Here is a 20,568-nt window from a genome sequence, read left to right as displayed (position 1 = left end):
CTTACAGGTTTGAATCATTTTTAATCATTAATTCCACCACAGCTTTTTTAAAAGTTAAAATATACATTTACTACATTTGTTTTTTTTTTTGCTTTTTTCAAATGTACCAACTAGATGTTCTTAATTCTTGATGTATAATTATAAATGTGGATGACCATTTTAATTATGCAGTTGATTCTTACCAAGACATACACTGTATTATAATCCAATAATAAACTCCGTACAAACCTTTAAAAAAAGCTGCAAATATCTCAAATGGTTGTAAGATGTTTATCAAGAAGATACAAGACTAACATGCGTAACAAGTTTACATATAAAATTGAAAATATAAGCTGCAGTACTTAACTCACACTTGATCATTTTTCAGAATGAGACAAACAGTGTTTGTTTCAGTTAAAGGATGAAATAACAAGGTCTGAATCCATTAAAGTAGCTTTTGCAGTCATTTGTCTAATTGCGTGGGATGTTTCCTGATTGCTTTTTCTCAGTTTATTGCTCTAAATTCTTTAATGAAAAGGCTAATGTTCCATTTTGTTTCTCTCTCTCTCTTTCTTTTTGGTAAAATATTCTTTACTGCTTTCTGTTTACAGGACATTTGCAGCAAAAAGAGGTGTACTCACTCAACTACCATAATAACTTGTTTAATGGAGCACTGCAACTAAATTACAGTAAAGCTTAGATAATCTGGTGCTGAAATTTTGTTTTCACAATTGGCCAATTTACCAATACCAATAATCTCCTTTTGTAGTGAAAATCAGCCAGTTTAGGTTGGAGGCTGATCTATCAAAGCATCACTAATGTCAAAAGTATGGTAACAGCTGCTGGAACCAATGAACACATTGTATTTAGTTTCAGCACTGTTAGTTGATGATTATCCTGAGATTTTTTTTGATATTAGTATCATAATAATTTATACCACAGCAAACATTAAAGTTGTAATTAATTTGGGCATTACTTCTTGATCTTTGTTCTCTTTTCTGAAAAGATATTGTCTGCAGGATAAATTGCAGTGCCACAGAATTTTTAAGGTAAAGAATGTGAGGGAATAATTCTAGGAACATTTTGGCAATGGTCTACTTAATCACCCAGTCTAAACCCTTTCAAGTATCTTTGTGCTCAGGTGGAATAAGCAGTTGTCTGTCCTGAACTACCACCACAGCTACATCTCAGTGCACCAACTTTTCATTGGAATGCTTTTGATATACAATAAAATTATTGCCCTGACATATTCAGGCAAGTGAATCCTTTATTTTTTAAGGCAGCTTCTTTTTGGCTGAGAGTAAAGTATTATTTTGCTAGACAGGACTGTAGCCTTAAATATGTAGTTGTTTATTCTTATCCATTCCCAATCTTACCTGGCTCCATTATTCTTGATGGATGTTATATTATTTTAAGAAGGTAACATAATCTGAAAATAATTGAAATGTAACCCTGAGGTCCTCAAACCAGATTTTGTGTAATCTGCAATTATATAATAAAATGTCTTGGCAGAGTCCATTATCACTTTTAAACTAATTTGATTTAATATCAAATATTGCCATATTTTTGCAGTATCTCAAACAAAATAAATCTATAGTACACAGTCATAAGCCGTATGCAACTCTGAAGTCAATGAATATTATTGTCACATAAGTGTTCCTTTTATCAGGGTGAATTATTGCTTTGTGAGTGGCTATGGAAATTGTGTTTTCTGTAAATCATTTTGGACAGGAAAAAAGGATGCTAGGCCAATGAGTCTGGAATGATGTACTTGATAGATGGCATGATAAACTACTCAAAGTACTTTATGGCAATGATTTTTTCATAAAGTGCCACATGAGAGGTTGGGCATCCAAACTAAAAGAAATGGGAGTTCAGGGTGTTATTTGTATATGTGTGCAAAATTGGCTCAGGAGAGGTTATGGTGTGAGGAACCCTATTGGAATTGGCTGATGTTAAGAGTGGTGTCCCACAGGGGTCAGTGCTAGGGCCACTGCTATTTTTAATATAGAAAAAAATATTTGGATAGGAATAGAAGTATCAAGGTGGGTAAGTTTGCAGATGATAACAAGCCATGTGGTTTGGCAGATAATCTAGAATCCACTGAATCTTTACAGAGGGACTTGGACAGAATACAGGCTTGGGCAGATTTGTGGCAGATCAAATTTAATGTAAGTAAATGTAAAATGTTACACATAGGAAGTAGTAATGTTAGATTTGAAAACATAATGTTATGTCTGAAAGTTGAGAGTACACCTTATAAGAAGGATTTTGGACTCGACACTATCAACTGCCAAGCAGTGTTCAGAAGCCATTAAGAAAGCTAACAGAATGTTCAGTCATAAAGCACGATGTGCAGAGTGCAAGTCCAAGGAGGTTATGTTCAAGTTTTATAACACACTTATGCGGCCTCACCTGGAGTACTGTGTACAGTTTTGGTATCCAGGCTACAAAAAGGACATAGTAGCACTGGAAAAAGTCCAGGAAAGAAGAGCTAGACTGATTCAAGGGCTACAGGGGATGATTCCAGACATTTCTTCATTTTTTGTGCGTTAAAAGTTGATTACAAAACATTGTGTAAATGAGGTTTTATTAAATAAGGTATTCTAATAAATTAGTGTTGCTGTACTTGAATACGTAATTAGAATAATAACCATATAGGGTAGACTTAAAGAGAACTGATCCGTCTTTGATACAAATAAGGGGGGCATTCTTTGTGACAAATTATTTCTTGTTGATATATTTCACCTGCAGTATAAAAGTTAATAATGAATTGTATTTTTTAAGTTACTTTTATAACTTAGAGCAGGGGTGGGCAATGTCGGTCCTGGAGATCCACAGTAGCTGCAGGTTTTTGCTACAACCCAGTTTCTTAAATGAGAAAACAATTATTGCTGATGAAACACTTACTGCTTAAGTGAAATTTTGATGCTTCATTTTAGCAGTCTCGCTTGTTAAGGTTTCCCACCCTTGATTGCTTATTTCAATCTTAAACAGCTGCATTCATTGTTTTAATGGTTCCTTATTAGCAATAAAATGTAAATGACAAAGCAGCCAGCAGTTCTCCATTCAGTTTGTTTTCATTTACATCTGTGTGAGTTCATCATGCACTGTGTGATTTGATAAAACATGTAATAGAAAATGTGACCGACTGAAAATGATCTGTTTTAGGCTTCAAATCATGTGGATGATATCCTTGGAGAGTGAAAAATCTATTATATAAGAACCTTATATTGCAGACTAATAAGCCATAAAATTGAATAAGGTGCAAGACTAGCAAGGATTGGTTTCTAATTAAGCAGCTGGGTTAGAATGAAAACGTGTAGCCACTGCGGCTCTCCAGGACCAACATTGCCCACCCCTGCCTTAAAGTGTACATTGAGCTTTCATGGGAAAAAAATCTTTAAGAATTGGTTTGAAAAGAAAATTAAGTAAGAAGTTGTATAACAGACAATTGTAAAGTTTATAATAGTAGGTTATTACATAATAATAGGTAATTGTAAAATATTAGTAAATTGTTACATTCCAGAATATAAAAAATTCCAGACACAGTCAAAGTTGAATTAAACTGTTTATAGCATTGCAAAGATAATAACTTTAATAATGTGAGTTCTACTGTGCTAATATATATAGAATAATATACCAATAAAAAGATGCCTGATTGTACTTAGGAAAACGTTGTTGTTGATTACCAGCAGATCTTGGAAACAAACCTAACACTGTCTTTGTTTTTTATGAGTTCATAGAGATGACTCTTCATCAGAAGTGGTTATGTCTAGGGAAAATTTTGATAAAACCCTTACTGAGACTCTCATTTGCTTTTGGAAGCATTTGTTATTTGAAGCATTTTTTGAATGAAAGTTAACACAGCACAAACTAACTTAATAAGGCAGTGAATCTGTTGGGTAATCTATTTGTGCCTCATGCCCATCACACATTGACAGGAAGTTCTCTGTGAGCATACTCTTAAAGCATTAAAAAAAAAGGTTAGAAATGTAGCACCCACAAAAGAACACCACCAAAACCTGTTTGGAAGCATATACTGCACAAGACAAATAATAAAATAGACTTTATACACAGTTTTTGTGTCTTCAAAAACATTATCTTATAAATTTAGAAAAATGCATACCATGTAATTGTTCAAGAACATAACTAGGTGAATAATTTTGTTTAACTAAATTCAGGTTATCCAAATTGACTCTAATGTGCAGTATGCAACAGTTTGTTTTTGCATTTGTGCTATTCTTTCTTTTTTTATCAGTGATGTGAATATATTTAATAGGTTATACATGTTTGAACTTTTTTAACAGGCATTACCCAATTGGCTTACTCTTTGACCTCCATGCCTCTCACACAGCACTTCCTTGGAGCATTACTGTGCACTTTAAGGTAGGTTAGTTCTTGATTTAATTTTTGACTTTTCTTCTCTCAAAACTGTTCCAGTGTGGTGCTGAGATGTCACTCGCTCCACTCGGGTCCCAGTTCAGGTGGTGCTATCAGTGCATGTGCCCAACCTCTGTCTGTCTCAAGTGTTAGCTTCATGTACTTCAATCATGTCTTATCAGTTTTCACTTTTTCAATTTGAATATATTAAGTACTTTTTTTTTTTAGCAAGTTTATTTGTTATGTATAAAAGGGCAATTATGATAATGACATGTGATAGAATTCTGCAAAGCAATATTGAGTAGAGTTTAAAGAAAAAAGTACAGTATGGGTGAACACACGCTATACATACAATTCTCAACCAATTCTGCCTCAAAATCTCAGCAAAATATGGGGAAAAACTCTCTGGTAATAACTTACATTTTATTTATTGTACATGTTGTTTATTTATCAGGCATTTAGTGTTGATATCAGTTTTATTAGGTAGGAGGGAAACACTAATGTGATAGTTGCAAACACATTAATCAGAAAGCGTGTATCCAGGATGTCTGAACCAGCAAACTGTCTCCTGTAATGTAAAATGTTGTTTGAATCACAAAGATATTCTAAATGTAATGTAAGAAATTGAGCAAGCTATCAACAGTCACAAGAGTTTGACTTGTGATATTTTCAGATGTAAGTCCGTGGAGACACCCCTGCTTGAACTGTCCACGAGAAGAATGGTGCATGTGCATTGTGGTTAATTAGGTCTCCTGCATAGGAAAAAAGGCAGCAGTTAATTTTAAAGACTCTGAGTGAATCCTAGTTCATCCAGTTAAATACTAGTATTTAGGATGTGGCAAAACTTACAAGGAAAAACAACTGTCTAATGATGAATAATAAAAAAAACAACATCTCTATTTCAAGTTAATGTTCATTTTTGTATAATATGAATTCAACATGATATTGTACAGAAATTGTTTTGTCATGTTATGGATAGTAAATACATTAAAGGTAGTTTCAGGAAGTATAGAGAAAAGTGCAAAAAAATATACTGCATCTTCTAATACATGTTCCTTGGTGCACTCTGGTGACTTGTCTAGAGTTGCTTCCTTTCTTGATCCATTTGCTGTTCTGGCTCCTTTTGAACTTAAAACATTTTCTTCTGCAGTCTTCTGTTTGATGTAATTTTTATATGCTGTCAGCTGGAGTACAGACATAAACACTTGAGGAATAATGTATCACATGCAGTGTCAGGAATTGCAATGTGAATTAGTGCTTTCTGTCACTTCATGCAAAATACACAAAAACAGCACCCAGTTTTTGTAAAAGGATTAGAATGATTCTAGATAAATGTAGGTGGAGGCAACAAAAACGAATTCTGTGTGAAATATTGATTTTACCTAATCATAGATGATGACAAAGAAACCCAAGCAGACTAACTCTAGTTTGAATAGCAGCATGGTTTTGTTTTATTTTCTTCTTCTTTTCTATTAGTTAAATTGCATTTAACAGCAGAATTGAATTAAATAGTTGTGAAGATGTGAAATCAGAAGACTTCCGCTTTACTCCGTAAATGTGACATAGACCTTGCAAGTATTTTTTTAATATATAAAAGGCATACTTAGTTGTACCTGAAAGCACTTTGTCATGTTTTTCAGTTATGTATAGATACTGTACTATCTACATAGGACTGGTTTGAATGAATGTGAATGTAAGCATGTCTGTAGCCTTCAATAGCTGTTATTCTGGCTGTTTCTGCCATGAGCAGGGTACAACAGGGATAAGGCTATAATTTCCAATGAGTCTGAATTGGAGTGAGTACGTTTAAGAACATATGTGTTTATTATATGTGTAAAACATTATTGCATTTATATAGGCTACTTAGTTTAAATGTATGTTTTACGTAATTTTGTGTTCCTGAGTTAGCGCTTATGTAAGTCCATCTTTATTCTTTATAGAATCATTAATCACATGTGCCATTAACTTTACTGAGAAAATAAGGTAACTGCATGGAAGCTAATAAGTACAGTACAATCAAAAACAACAAATGCAAATAAAGAAGCATGTGCAAGTAACATAAGAATTAATGCATCATTACATTAAATTTTCAAGCCTGTTTAATCCAATTTAGAATTGTGATGGGCTAAACCCTGTTCCAGCAATATTGGCTTCAAGGCAGGAAACAGCCCTAAACAGGGCCCATTAACACACGCATAGGTTTACACCTCCACATCTCTATGCCTTTCAAAGTTTAGCATGTAGTGTAATTAATTAAAATTACTGAAGTAGTCTGGATTCTTGTTGGTCTTGTAGATGTATGAGAACATTAAGTTTTAATTGAGATTCCTAGGGCTTATCTCAGAGGGAAATACAGTATTTGAATTAAAGGAAATACAAACCAAAGAAGTCCATTTTCATTTGATATTAGCAAGCACACAGCGTGTTGTAATTGTGTTGACATTTTTTATCTCTGAGGTTGTCAATTGTTTTTTTGATATTGTTGTAGAAGTTGTGTGAAGTCTCTTTTTCACCTTCTAGGTCAGACACCAGAAATATAAAAAGATCAATACAATATATGAACAGCGTTCTTAAATCATCAAAAGTCTACATTAAATAACTTTCTCCGCTTTCTCTGTTGTGATCCAGATGTGGCTATATGCAGTTTTTCAACAAATAACCTAGACACACTTGCTGCAATAAACCAAATAATACAATTTATTTATAACGTAAGGATATATATGTATATAGATGAAGAACAATAAGAAACAACACGACATAAAATTATGATAGCTTATTTTGAACTTTTTCTCTTCTATAGAAAGACACTTAACATGATCTAAATCAAAAAAGTTCTTCAGCTTGTTAGAAACCTAGAAACCTTCTAGTACCTTCACTGTGAAAGTGGCATTGATTTACTCACAGTTGGTCTTCACTGGCTTACCCTCTCTCATAATAGTCTCTGAATGAGTGCATGCATGTGAGATGCTGCTCTGGATTTAGGAAGAAAGAAACTGATAACCGCTAAAGAACTATCCTTCACAAAGATTATTTTACGTATCAGTTACAGTGATACCAACACCATAATACATTAACTTGCTTTAAAGTACCAAGTGACAATTAATAGTTCTCAGAATCAAAGAAGGTATACATATGGTTTCATATGATTGATGATTTGGTCTTTTCTTGGTCATCTCCCTCTGGCATGTGGAAAGACCTTCAGTGTACCTTTCTTTCTTTGTACAGGAGCGCTTCTCCATCACGACCTTGGCCTTACTGCAGTTTTCTCTTTGAGGTTTTACAATACCTGTCAAAAGTTTTACATCATCTCAGTTTTTTTCAGTTGGAAATGGACGCATTTTAATATCTTAATTTTTCATGAAATCAATGCATAGAACAAATAAACAATAGCAAATAAAAAAATAAGTAAAGAAATCATTAAGTGTGCAAAATTTTATTCAAATTTTTGATTCATAAAAGTAGCCACCTTTTGCTGATATAACAGCCAAACTGTGGTAACACTTTTGATTCAGAATGCCAGTCACTCTGTGCAAGTCACCATCTGTGCCTCCAGCAAAAGAATCCCAGACCATCACACTTTCTCCTCCATGTTTGACAGTTGGTGTCACACACTGAGAAATATCATTTTACCAATTCAGCGGTATACAAACATCCTGAGTGGTGAACCGAGGATTTCAGATTTTTATTCACTGGTCCATAAGACTTTCTCCCAGTCTGCAGATGTCCACAGCCAATATTTCAAGGCCTGATTTTGTCCTTTAAGAAATGTTTTTTTTTACTGCCACTCGCCATGTCAAACCTTCAGCACAAAATCTCCTCTTCACAGCAAAAACTGAGACTTGCTTTTTTCAACCACTGTTAAGCTGTGCTTGAAGCTGTTGTGCTGTGAGGCACTTATCATGCAAGCTGATGACCCTTAGAAAGTTGTCTTCTGATTGGGTTGTGATTTTGGATCTGCCAAATCTCTTCCTATTAGAATATCTCTCAGTTTCCAATTGGCCTTAGGTTGTGTAGGACACATTACTCACTGACACTGATTTATTATTTTTTTTGCAATTTTTTTTTTTTAAAATAAAAGGCCTACACTTCTAAGGGTAATAATGCTCTCTCATTTCATCTGTTAATTGCCATTTTCTTGTCAGTGGCATGGAATTTACAACTTTCTACAGTATAGCATTGTCCACGTAGTACTTCAGAGGGTGTAGTGAGGGTGAAATATTTTTAAGTAATAAACAGAAGTTGGGACACCTGTGCAAATTGTTTGTCTAATCTTGCAAGGCTTAATTTATTTTAATTGCTGCAGAACATCTGTAAGTTGTAATATATTGTTCCCTGAAGAAGGCCCATTTGTAATACTCCGAAATTTCCTTTTTTTCCAAAACTTTAAATTTAAACCTCTGGCAGTTTACTGCTTACCCTTTCAACATTTTAGGTCATTCATTGCATTTCAGCTGATTAAATGCGAAGAAAAACTGGAAGAACTGAGGTGTTCTAAATGTTTTGACTGATAGTGTACATTCAGTGTCCTTGGTTGCTTGCAAATTGCGCCTTCTGAGGCAGCTTGTGATCAATCTGCTCCCATTGTTAACAATAACGTGTGGCTTTTATGGAGAACTGTTTCTGCTTCTAGCTTTTGTTATCCAGCAAGGTTTGTACCAATGCTGCCCTCGTCCAACTCCAATACAGACATGCCTTTCACCTAGGGATGCTCCGATCAGGATTTTTTTTATGACATATACCGATTTGTGATTCCAATACCTGTTCCATTTTTTTACTTAATTCCTGTAAAAAAACTACATGTTTATGTAGTTTATGTTTACATTTTAAAGCATTAACTTAGCCATTTATATAATTAAACTATAGACCAAACTGTTCATTTTTATTAACATACTATAATTCTGTAGGCTTATTGTTCAGTGGCCATAAAACTACTAAAATAAAGAATATTTTCTTAAAATACATACTTTTAACTAATATATGCAAAATATTACTCCTTAATACATATGGCATAAAAGAAAAAAAAAAAGCTTTTCATAATTATAAGCTGTCATTTTTTAAAAAATTTTCTGCAATATACTAATCTAAGCTTATTTTAAAAAAAAAACAAACTAGTTTTTATGATTTATGTGTGTGTGTATATATATATATATATATATATATATATATATATATATATATATAGTGGGAAATATGGGTCTCTGTCGACCCCTGAACCCACAGACAACACGTTCTGACACCAGGTAAAAGTCCAATATTAAATTTATTATAATAGTAATGTGCACAAAGCACCTCCACTCCCACAATACTCAATAAAAATCAATAATCACAATACAATACACTATACTAATCCTCCACTCCCAGCAGCTCCGTTCCACACCCTCCCAACTCGGCTTAGTCTGCTGGGGTTTCCCATAGTCCTTTTATATTCCTTGACCCGGAAGTGCCTCTGTCCCTCAGTCCATGTGATTTCATAGCACTTCTGAGTCAGATGAAAACTTCTTCTTTTCTTCAGCCTGGAAGTACTTCATTCCTTCCGTCTCCGTGATTAGGGAGTAATTCTGGGCTATAATTAAAACCATTGTGCCTCCCTGCAGCATCCCCTGGCAGCTCCCACAGTATTCAGCAAAGCTGCGCAGTAAAACTCCATGGTCCATGATGCCCTACTAGAATTCGGGGCACCTCCATGTTGTAGGGAGGACTCCATCTAGTGGCGTGGGGGTATTGGCCGGGATAAGCTACCGGCCATATATATATATATATATATATATATATATATATATATATATATATATATATATACTAGCAAAATACCCGCGCTTCGCAGCGGAGAAGTAGTGTGTTAAAGAGGTTATGAAAAAGTAAAGGAAACATTTTAAAAATAACGTAACATGATTGTCAATGTAATTGTGTTGTCATTGTTATGAGTGTTGCTGTCATATATATATACATATACACATATACACACACATATACAGATATATTATATATACATATACACATATATTTTTTATATATATATTTTTTATATATATATATATATATATATATATATATATATATATATATATATATATATATATACACACATACATACATACATATACACACATAGATGCACTTACAATAACATAGAAATCAATATAAACAACATTAACATCATTATCATATGAGAATATGAAGTAATATATAAGAAGCACATTTCATATAAATATAAATTATTAAACAGTAAAATCTTCTTCTATAATTTGCTACCGTGGCTTTTCGTTGGTCTGTCCAGGATTTTAAATCACCTGTAGCTTGCAAACCGTTTCACCTATTGACTTGAAATCTGGTACACATATAATACGTCACGTCTGCTATACGCTTTATGGGTGATGATTGTATTACTCTTTTTATGTTTATTTTATTTTAGAATCAACTCCTATCTGCGCACACCAGGGCGGCCGTGGGCAGATGCGTATGGTGTATTCACTCCATGTTATCGTGCATTGCGCTGTCACTGGTATTTTGATAAAAGAATTTGAACAATATATAAGAAGCGTATAAATTATTAAACAGTAAAACATTAACATTTAAGAAGTAAAGTTACATTGAGTACTACTGCAGTGCCTTCGGGTATACCTCATTTTTTGTTTGCCCATTACATGCTTAAATGTATACATTTTTTGGTGTACCTACCGGAGAACACGCGACATATAACCGAGCGTGGGAGAAGCATGGATTTTAAACATGCGTTGAGTTCATCTGCTGGTCTCCCTCGTGGAATAACTGGTAATGTTTGACTAAAATGTACAGCGAGTAAAACGACATCACCTCCTTTTTTTTTTTTACGATCTCTGAGATCTTGCTTTTTTCGGTTCAAGGCTTCATAAGCTCTTTTATGTGCCATGGTGTACTTAATAAGTACTAATTATCCCAAACCATCATCTTTGAATGTTGCAAGACTTTCGCCTTGTATGTAGATCGGGGTAATTACATTCATTGCATTCCTAGTCTGAATCACAATCTGATTGTATGGGTGGTTACCTGGCACTGTAGGGTTGCCACCCGTCCTTTAAAATACGGAATCGTGCCACGTTTGAGAATGAAATTGCGCGTCCCGTTTTGAATCAATACTGGACGGGATTTATCCCGTATTTTTTTTATCATTTTTTTTTTAAAGCAGCGTGTCATGCAAATCATCCCACACGCATTTTATGAAGATGCCTCCTTTCCTACTTTTGATTGGGTAATACTTGATGTCATCGTTAGTTTGATTGGTCTTTTTAACTGTCCAGTGAGGAGGGCGTGTCTTTTAAGTACAGTCTGCAAAGTGTTGGCACTGAGATGTGGCGTCAGCGCCATAGTTGAAGCCCCTAACGTTGCGGTCAGCAAGTCGGCTAACATCCGCCATGTGCCGTCTTTCAGTTGCGAGAAGCAGATCATAGAATGGTTGAAACTGTTGCCCTTAACGTTGCGCCACGGCGTGTGGTTCGTTTATACCTCGTGTCTTCTCATTAAACTTTTATCTCGCGAATATGTTATTGCAATCCGCAGCGGGAGTGTTTCTATAAACTTAATTTAAACTTACGTTTTACACCGTGCTTTGTTTCCCTTATGAACATGCTTGTATGCTTCACTCGCTCCGTTCTCAATTGTTTAATTAATTTTTTGCTCTTCGCTGTTTCCGGCTGTTCCTCCATTTCCCCCTACTTCGTTCTTTTATCTCGCGAATATGTTATTGCAATCCTTAACGGGAGCGTTTCAATAAACTGATTGAAAATAGTTTTGCATTTACCTTTTTAGTAAAAGGCGAGCTTTTAAGCCTGAGAAATCACCCCGTAAATGCACACGTTTAATTGCACGTGTTAATATGTATGGTTACACAGTATTAAAAGACAGTGAACAACGTCAGTTACCTTTGTTCCCGCGTTTGATAAAAGGTGAGCTTTTAAGCCTGAGAAATCACCCCGTAAATGCACACGTTTAATTGCACATGTGTTAATATTTCTGCTTACACAGTATTAAAAGACAGTCAAAAATTAACGTCATTTACCTTCGTTCCCGCGTGTGACTCGTGCTGTAAATCTCTTCCTTGTTTTTAGTTCACGTGATTACGTAGGAGGCGTGATGACGCGATACGTGACTCCGCCTCCTCCATTACAGTGTATGGACAAAAAATATGTTCCTGTTATGACCATTACGCTTTGAATTTCGAAATGAAACCTGCCTAACTTTTGTAAGTAAGCTGTAAGGAATGAGCCTGCCAAATTTCAGCCTTCCACCTACACGGGAAGTTGGAGAATTAGTGATGAGTCAGTCAGTCAGTGAGTGAGTCAGTCAGTGAGGGCTTTGCCTTTTATTATTATAGATATAGTACTGTGCAAAAGTTTTAGGCAGGTGTGAAAAAATGCTGTAAACAAAGAATGCTTTCAAAAATGGAAGTGTTAATCATTTATTTTCATCAATCAACAAAATGCAGTGATTGAACAAAAGAGAAATCTAAATCAAATCAATATTTGGTGTGACCACCCTTTTCCTTCAAAACAGCATCAATTCTTCTAGGTATACTTGCACACAGTTTTTGAAGGAACTCGGCTGATAGGTTGTTCCAAACATCTTGGGGAACTAACCACAGATCTTCTGTGGATGTAGGCTTCCTCACATCCTTCTGTCTTTTCATGTAATCCCAGACACACTCGATGATGTTGAGATCAGGGCTCTGTGGGGGCCATACCATCACTTCCAGGACTTCTTGTTCTTCTTTACGCTTAATGACTTTGGCTGTATGTTTGGGGTCGTTGTCCTGCTGCAGAATAAATTTGGGGCCAATTATACACCTCCCTGATGGTATTGCATGATGGATAAGTATCTGCCTGTATTTCTCTGCATTGAGAACACCATTAATCCTGACCAAATCTCCAACTCCATTTGCAGAAATGCAGCCCCAAACGTTCAAGGAACCTCCACCATGCTTCACTGTTGCCTGCAGACACACATTATTGTACCACTCTCCAGCCCTTCGACGAACAAACTGCCTTCTGCTACAGCCAAATATTTCAAATTTTGACTCATCAGTCCAGAGCACCTGCTGCCATTTTCCTGCACCCCAGTTCCTATGTTTTCATGCATACTTGAGTTGCTTGGCCTTGTTTCCACATCGGAGGTATGGCTTTTTGGCTGCAACTCTTCCATGAAGACCACTTGTGGCCAGACTTCTCCGGACAGTAGATGGGTGTACCTGGGTTCCACTGGTTTCTGCCAGTTCTGAGCTGATGGCACTGCTGGACATCTTCCGATTTCGAAGGGTAATAAGCTTGATGTGTCTTTTATCTGCTGCACTAAGTTTCCTTGGCCGACCACGGCATCTACGATCCTCAACGTTGCCCGTTTCTTTGTGCTTCTTCAAAAGAGCTTGAACAGCACATCTTGAAACCCCAGTCTGTTTTGAAATCTTTGTCTGGGAGAGACCTTGCTGATGCAGTATAACTACCTTGTGTCTTGTTGCTGTGCTCAATCTTGCCATGACATGAAACTGTCTTCCACAACCTCACCTTGGTAGCAGAGTTTGGCTGTTCCTCACCCAGTTTTAAGCCTCCTACACAGCTGTTTCTGTTTCAGTTAATGACTGTGTTTAATCCTACGTGTGACATTGATGATCATTAGCACCTGTTTGGTATAACTGGTTGATCATACACCTGACTATAATCCTACAAAGTCCCTGACTTTGTGCAAGTGTACCTATAAGAATTTATGCTAGTTTGAAGGCAAAAGGTAGTAACACCAAATATTGATTTGATTTAGATTTTTGTTTTGTTCACTCACTTTGCATTTTTTAAATTGATAACAATAAACAATCATTATTTATATTTCTGAAAGCATTCTTTGTTTACAGCATTTTTTCACACCTGCCTAAAACTTTTGAACAGTAATTTGTATGTGTGTGTGTGTTTGTGTGTGTATATATATATATATATATATATATATAACAGTTTTTCTACATGGTTCTCCATTTCAGAGCACCATAATGTTTAGGACATACAGTAGTAATGGTGGGTATATTAAAGCACTCATATTTAGTACTTTGTTCTGTATCCCTTGCATGTAATGACTGCTTCAAATTTGTGATACATAGAAATCACCAGGTGCGGAGTATCTTCTCGGGTGATGTTCAAACCTCTAAATCAGCCATCTTCAGCTTGTTTTGGGGGCTTGCCCCTTAGGTTTTCCCTTTAGTGTATGGAAGGCATGCTTAATTTGATTTAAATCGATGACTGGCTTGGATATTCAAGAATTTTCCATTTTTTACTTTGACAAACTCCTGTGTTGCCTTAGCAGTATGTTTTGGATCATTATCATGTTGTAGAAGCGCCGTGCAATGAGTTTGGAGGCATTCACTGGAATCTGAGCAGATGTGATGTTTCTATATACCTCAGAATTCATTGTGCCACTCATCAAAATTTACATCATCAATGAAGAAAAGTGTGCCGTTTCCTGTGGCAACCACACATGCCCTAGCTAAAACACCCCCACTACCATGTTTAACAGTTGAGGTGGTATGCTTTGAATCTGTGGCCGTTCCTTTTAATTGCCACACTTTGCTCTTGCCATCACTCTAATTCAGGTTAATCTTGGCCTTGTCTGTCCACAAGACCTTTTTGCAGAATTCAGCAGACTCTTTTAAATACATTTTCATAAATTGTAATATGGTCATCCCGTTTCTGTAGCTAAATAGTGGATTGCATCTTGCATTGTGGCCTTTGCGTTTCTGTTCATGAAGTCTTCTTTGGATAGTAGTCTTTGACACAAACACATCTGCCTCCTGAATACTGTTTCTGATCTACTGGACAGGTATTTTTGTCTTTTTCTTAATCATAATGAAGATTCTTCTGTTATCAGCAGTGGAAGTCTTGCTTGGCCTACCAGTATCTTTGCCATTACTTAGCTCACCAGTGCATACTTTCTTCTTAATGATATTCCAGACAATTGATTTAGGTAATTTTAAGGTTTTACCACTGTATCGAATAGGTTTTTTTCTTGTTTTTCAGCCTCATAATGGCTTCTTTTGACAGCTGTTATTCTCATGTTGAACAAAGATAATTACAGCTCCAGAAGGTGGAAACAAGCCTAGGTATCTTACGTCTACACTAGTGAAGCAATGAAACACACCTGAGTAAACACAAACACATGTGGCGTCAATTGTGTTAAACTTTATGGTCCCCTGCAATGGAGGAAATATGTATAATAAGTGTTGTAATTTGTATATGGTGTGGCCGAAATGAATGCAAATACCCTTAAATTAAAATCTGCAATGTGCAATTTGATAACATCTGAATTGTTTGTCCCAAACATTACGGAGGGCAGTGTATATATGGTGTCAATATCTGTCATTATATACTGCATTATTGTATAATAACATATATTCTTCACCAAAAGTTTAAGCTTTGTTTACCTCATCTTATAAGAGTTATTTGATACCTTATTGTCTGAGAGCACTAAACTGTTTTCAGAATGCTAGAAGATTAGGTTTTACTTTAAAAATTAGGTCAGGTTTGTTTTAAATGTCTTATTAAATCACAGTTTTTTCACTATTGTTGGCCTTTTGCAAAGAGAACTCAACATGGCTTCTTTAATACTTTTTCCTGATACAGGGTTTCACTGTGTTTACTTTCTTTCAGGATTTTCCAGAAAAGGATCTTCTGCACTGCCCTTCAAATTCTGTTATAGAAGCTCATTTTATGTCTAGCATTAAAGAAGCTGATGCCTTAAAGCACAAAGGACAAGTAATCAATGAGATGCAAAAGAAGGACCACAAACAGCTGTGGATGGGCCTACAGAATGGTAAATGTCAATGTTCTTCATTTCAATAGTCAGTAATTTGTTTTTCATCATTTTTGTCAAAGTCAGGAATTTAGTCAATGAATACCCTGTAAAGTCCATTTTAGGGTTTTGGTCTCAATCATATTTGCATTCAAGGATAAATACTTATTGGTGTTTTTATTTAAACTGAATATTTACAATGACATTTGCAAATGTTATAATTTACCATTTAAATGGGAAATACTTTGGACTCCAGCAATTATGCGAGTGGACTAGTAACAATTCTCTGCTATCTAAAACAGTGGAAAGTGTACTTTGAAATAACCTTGAAGGTTTTATAAAGTAGTACAGTAGTATAGTATCATTTTGTGATTAGAAAAATTAATCTGCTTTGTTTTTGTATTATTTTTTTATTGTGTTGTTATCCTTGATACTTTGTGGTGGTTTTGTCTTTAGTAGCACATCTGCCCACACCTGATAATTCATCTTGGAGCACAGGGCAGCTCTCCAATGAATGGTGCAAAGTGTCAAGTGTAGCTTTATTTTATTTCAAATATTAAAGGGGTGTATAAAATAAATTAATATATATTTTCTAATGTTTCAGATGTTTATAAAATAAAAGAAATATGACTACTACACAAGCACATTTAAAAAGGATTAACTCATTCTGCATAGCTGGTACAGTCACTTCTCCAGTAAAAACCAATTGTTCTAGGTATTGACTTTACTGCATACTATTACCATCTTATATATGAAAGGAAAATTCCAGTCACCTTATAGTTTTCCTACCTTTAATATTTTATCCCCAGTCCTTGTTCAAATTCTCTGTTGCCTGAACTTCAAGTCCGCTACTCATTTTATTCATTTAAAAATTCATTATACTGAGTTGATATAAGTACCTACTGGTGCTTATTGGTGTATCCATGCGTTGTTGATTTGTCCATTGCTTAATAATAACTATATATTCCTGTATATCCCCACATATGACTATAAGATTAGCCTGACTTCTTCAGAAAGAAATTAGTACAAGAGTGGACAGTGGGTGTTTTATTGTTTGGTGGTGGTGTATGTTCCAGTGAAGAATACAGGTACTAACTAAGATTGGGACATTTTGGAAGATGCATGATCATCTATGGAGACTGAGCATTCATATAGAAAACACAGATGTCCCTTAAAATAAGGAAACATTCAATTGGTATTACCTGAAAGTTAAAAGAACTGGAATTGAAGATTTCAGAACAGCCAGATGAGCCTTATGGGGGTTGTGAATATTCATAACCTGGTTGTTAAGCCTCAGAGGCTACTCCTGATTTCTTCATTTATTTGAGTAAGTAAGTGGTCATTTTGTTGCCCTTTAATGACCAGTAGCTGAAGCTGCTTATTTGATTTTAACATCAGATTGCAAAATTTTATTGTCCTCCTTGGTATAGACCAAGGGGAAATAAAAATTGGAACCTGGGAGCTGTGACCTAATTACTCTGCCTTTCCCTGTGTTGCACTCCTAAAGATGTGAGAAAATAAGGTCATTTTCTGGATACTGTGGTGTTGGAAATTAGCTATTATTGAGTAGATTCCTCCACCTCTACAGGCAGATTCATTGGCAGGTCTAGTTTTCTCTCACCTGCTTATTCTGTGAATTGTGTATGTACCTGTATTGTTTCTGTGGACAATGAAGACAACTAAATGTCAACACTTTCTTCTTCAAATCTTATTTTCTTTTGCTATGTTTAGCTAATCGAGCTTTGCTTGACTGCAACATATCAAATTTAATCAAACTTAGAAACTTATTAACTGCTTGAACGTCATTAATGGGAAGGGGAGAAAACCAACAATTAAACCAACTGAGTCACTTTAATGGTAAAGTTCAAACATTTTCCAATGTGTAAAATAATCCTTTATAATTGAGTCAGCCATACACACCTGTATTTTCATCTGTTACAAGCACTGAGAAGTAGAGCCATGTTTACTTTTTACAGGTAGAGACAGGATTCAGACCATTTGTAAATGTCCAGCCCAGTACATCACAGCACATGGCCCAGGACTTGGAATCCTGTTGCCTGCTTAAGACCTGCTGAAGCTAACAGAAAGCTCAGGAGTGCAGGAACACCAGAGTTGTCAAGGAGTTCTAGTCTGTTGTTTCAGGGGCAAAAGTTGTGCTTCCCCTGCTACCATTCGTGTCTGTGAGAGTTGAATGGAAGTTAACTTGGATTGAGATTTAAACCTGCCTCATGGCCACAGGCAGTCTGCATCCAGAGTTGAATTGAAAGTTGGGGTGAAATTTCAGCTGACACGAGAAAAAGAGGCCACTGTCTAAAAAGATAAATAAGTCACTACACTGATCAGTCAGACTATTAAAACCTGTGTAGTTAGGTAAGCAGGGGCTTGTATGAGCATACAGTTCAAGATGAAAAATGATTGTCACCTTCCATAATTGTAATTGTAGCCTTTCCTTTACTCAGTCTTTAATTAACCTGACCTTATTTAAAATAGTTGAAATTGGAAGAAGCTCGCCACGCCACACCACCTTTCAAGTAAAGGTAGCTATAGATTGAAGCATCAGTTTGTGTCACAGCAGAGTTCTTCCATAAACTCGTATGAAAACTAAAGGTTTCATACCAATTTTTAGTTGAATTTTCTAATTATTCTGTACATTCTGTACATGATATTACTAGTGAATTATGTACCTGTCAAATGTATATGCTTCTGAAAAAACATTACTATTATTAATTAATACATGCAATATAAATACAAGTGTATTTCCTGTGTGCATCACTTTTCTCGCATAACATTTAAAAACATTGCATGGTATACTGTTTGCGTTTTGTGTCTCTGCTGCAGATTTCTTGCTTTTGGCATTAAAAAGAACTGTCTGCAGAGTGTTTCTTGGTTTATGTGCTAGTTTATTGCCTGGTGTGGAGAGGATGCTTGCTGTGGTTTATTATACGCCACGGTAATGAGGAAGACTGCACCAGGTAGAATGGGAGATTGGGTTGGTTCCAGTTGTATGCTGAGGTCTGGGGCATCTCCAATATAAGCACTGTTTAATAAATGTTTAACTGGTACACGGTGCAAGTAAGATTCAGTGCAAATACTAAGAGTGCCAGAGAGCTGGCTGAATCGTGGCTATCAAATAAAAACACCATTAACAGATACTTGGACATGAAGCCAGAGCATGCAGGCTTAAAGATTTCTGGGAAGCTTCAAGCTGCTTCAGACATAGCCAGCTTTATTTGGCAGCAGCAAGAAGTTATTTAATTCTGTAACATAACTTAAAAAGTTTTAATCAGGAAGCACTGCAGTATAATATGTTAATTGAGGCACTGCTTATATTCCACAGTTTAACTTTTTCATTTGCTCTGAGTGATTAAATGATGTACTGCATTGGTTTCATTGTGTAGTAACGCAGTCTGTTCCAACTGTGCTTTACGACACAGAGGGTTTTTAAATAATCAACAGAAGTCGGGACACCTGTACAAAATTGTTTGCTTCAACTTGCAAGGCTTAATTTATTTTAATTGCTGCAGAACACTTGAAGGTTGTAACATATTAGTTGTTTCCTGAAGAAGGCCCATTTGTAATATTCTGATATTTCTTTTTTTCAGTTTTTTCTAACCTAAACTTTAAATTTAAGCCTCTGGCAATTTACTGCATATCTTTTCACCATTTTAGGTCATTCATTGTATTTCAGCTGATTAAATTTGAAGAAAAACTGAGGTGTTCTAAAACTTTTGACCAATAGCGTAAGTTCTTCTTGCACATAAAATTTTAAAGTTTTTATAACATTCTACCTTTATTTGCTCAGAACAGTACATTAACCATTGATAATACTACAAATTTAGAATTGTATGCAGGTTGAGTATCCCTAATCCGAAATTCCAGAATCCAAAACCTTTTGAGTAACATCATGAAATCACAAGTAGTAAATTTCATGCTAGAGGTTTCATTCTTAAAAATTGCTCGGATTTGTGAAAATGTGTATGCCAAAAAAACATGTATATGTGTTCTCTAAAAAAAAAAAAGGATTTAAGTGTGGCCACGTTTGTATGCAATTTACATTTAGAAATCTCAATGATCTTGCACATGTGTCCCATAGACACACAAATTGATTTTCCATGAGTTGGGGTATCCAGCGGAGCATCAACCACCACGAGGAAATGATACACTGTCAGTGATCAAGGGGTTTGGGGACTCCCATGTAGCATCAAGCATCGTCAGGCAATGAAACAAAGTCAACCAGTCTTTTCCCCCATGAAGAACCTAGACAGCTGTTCAAAAGTGTTGTGTGCCACCGCTAAAATTGCTTCCCATTTGCACAGCCTACAGGAAACATTGGTTGCATTGTCTCTCCTTTGTGTTCAGGACATTAATAGAATGTCACTGCTTATGATTAACAAAAACATATTCATT

General features: G+C 35.6%; 1 protein-coding gene across 3 annotated transcripts in view; it reads left to right on the top strand.

Annotated features, from left to right (window-relative positions):
* atg5 (ATG5 autophagy related 5 homolog (S. cerevisiae)) overlaps positions 1 to 20,568 on the top strand; it is a 182,619-nt gene that overhangs the window by 36,150 nt on the left and 125,901 nt on the right. For all 3 annotated transcript variants that reach the window (XM_028797652.2, XM_051924807.1, XM_051924806.1), the window contains 2 exons: positions 4,290 to 4,368; positions 16,020 to 16,182. In XM_028797652.2, the coding sequence (XP_028653485.1) occupies positions 4,290 to 4,368; positions 16,020 to 16,182 (242 nt within the window). The remainder of the gene's footprint in view (positions 1 to 4,289; positions 4,369 to 16,019; positions 16,183 to 20,568) is intronic.

The sequence above is a fragment of the Erpetoichthys calabaricus genome, chromosome 3 (assembly GCF_900747795.2).
Source record: "Erpetoichthys calabaricus chromosome 3, fErpCal1.3, whole genome shotgun sequence".
NCBI classification, from domain to species: Eukaryota; Metazoa; Chordata; class Cladistia; order Polypteriformes; family Polypteridae; genus Erpetoichthys; species Erpetoichthys calabaricus.
Note: the sequence above shows the minus strand (reverse complement) of the source record. Positions and strands in the feature narration are given on the sequence as shown.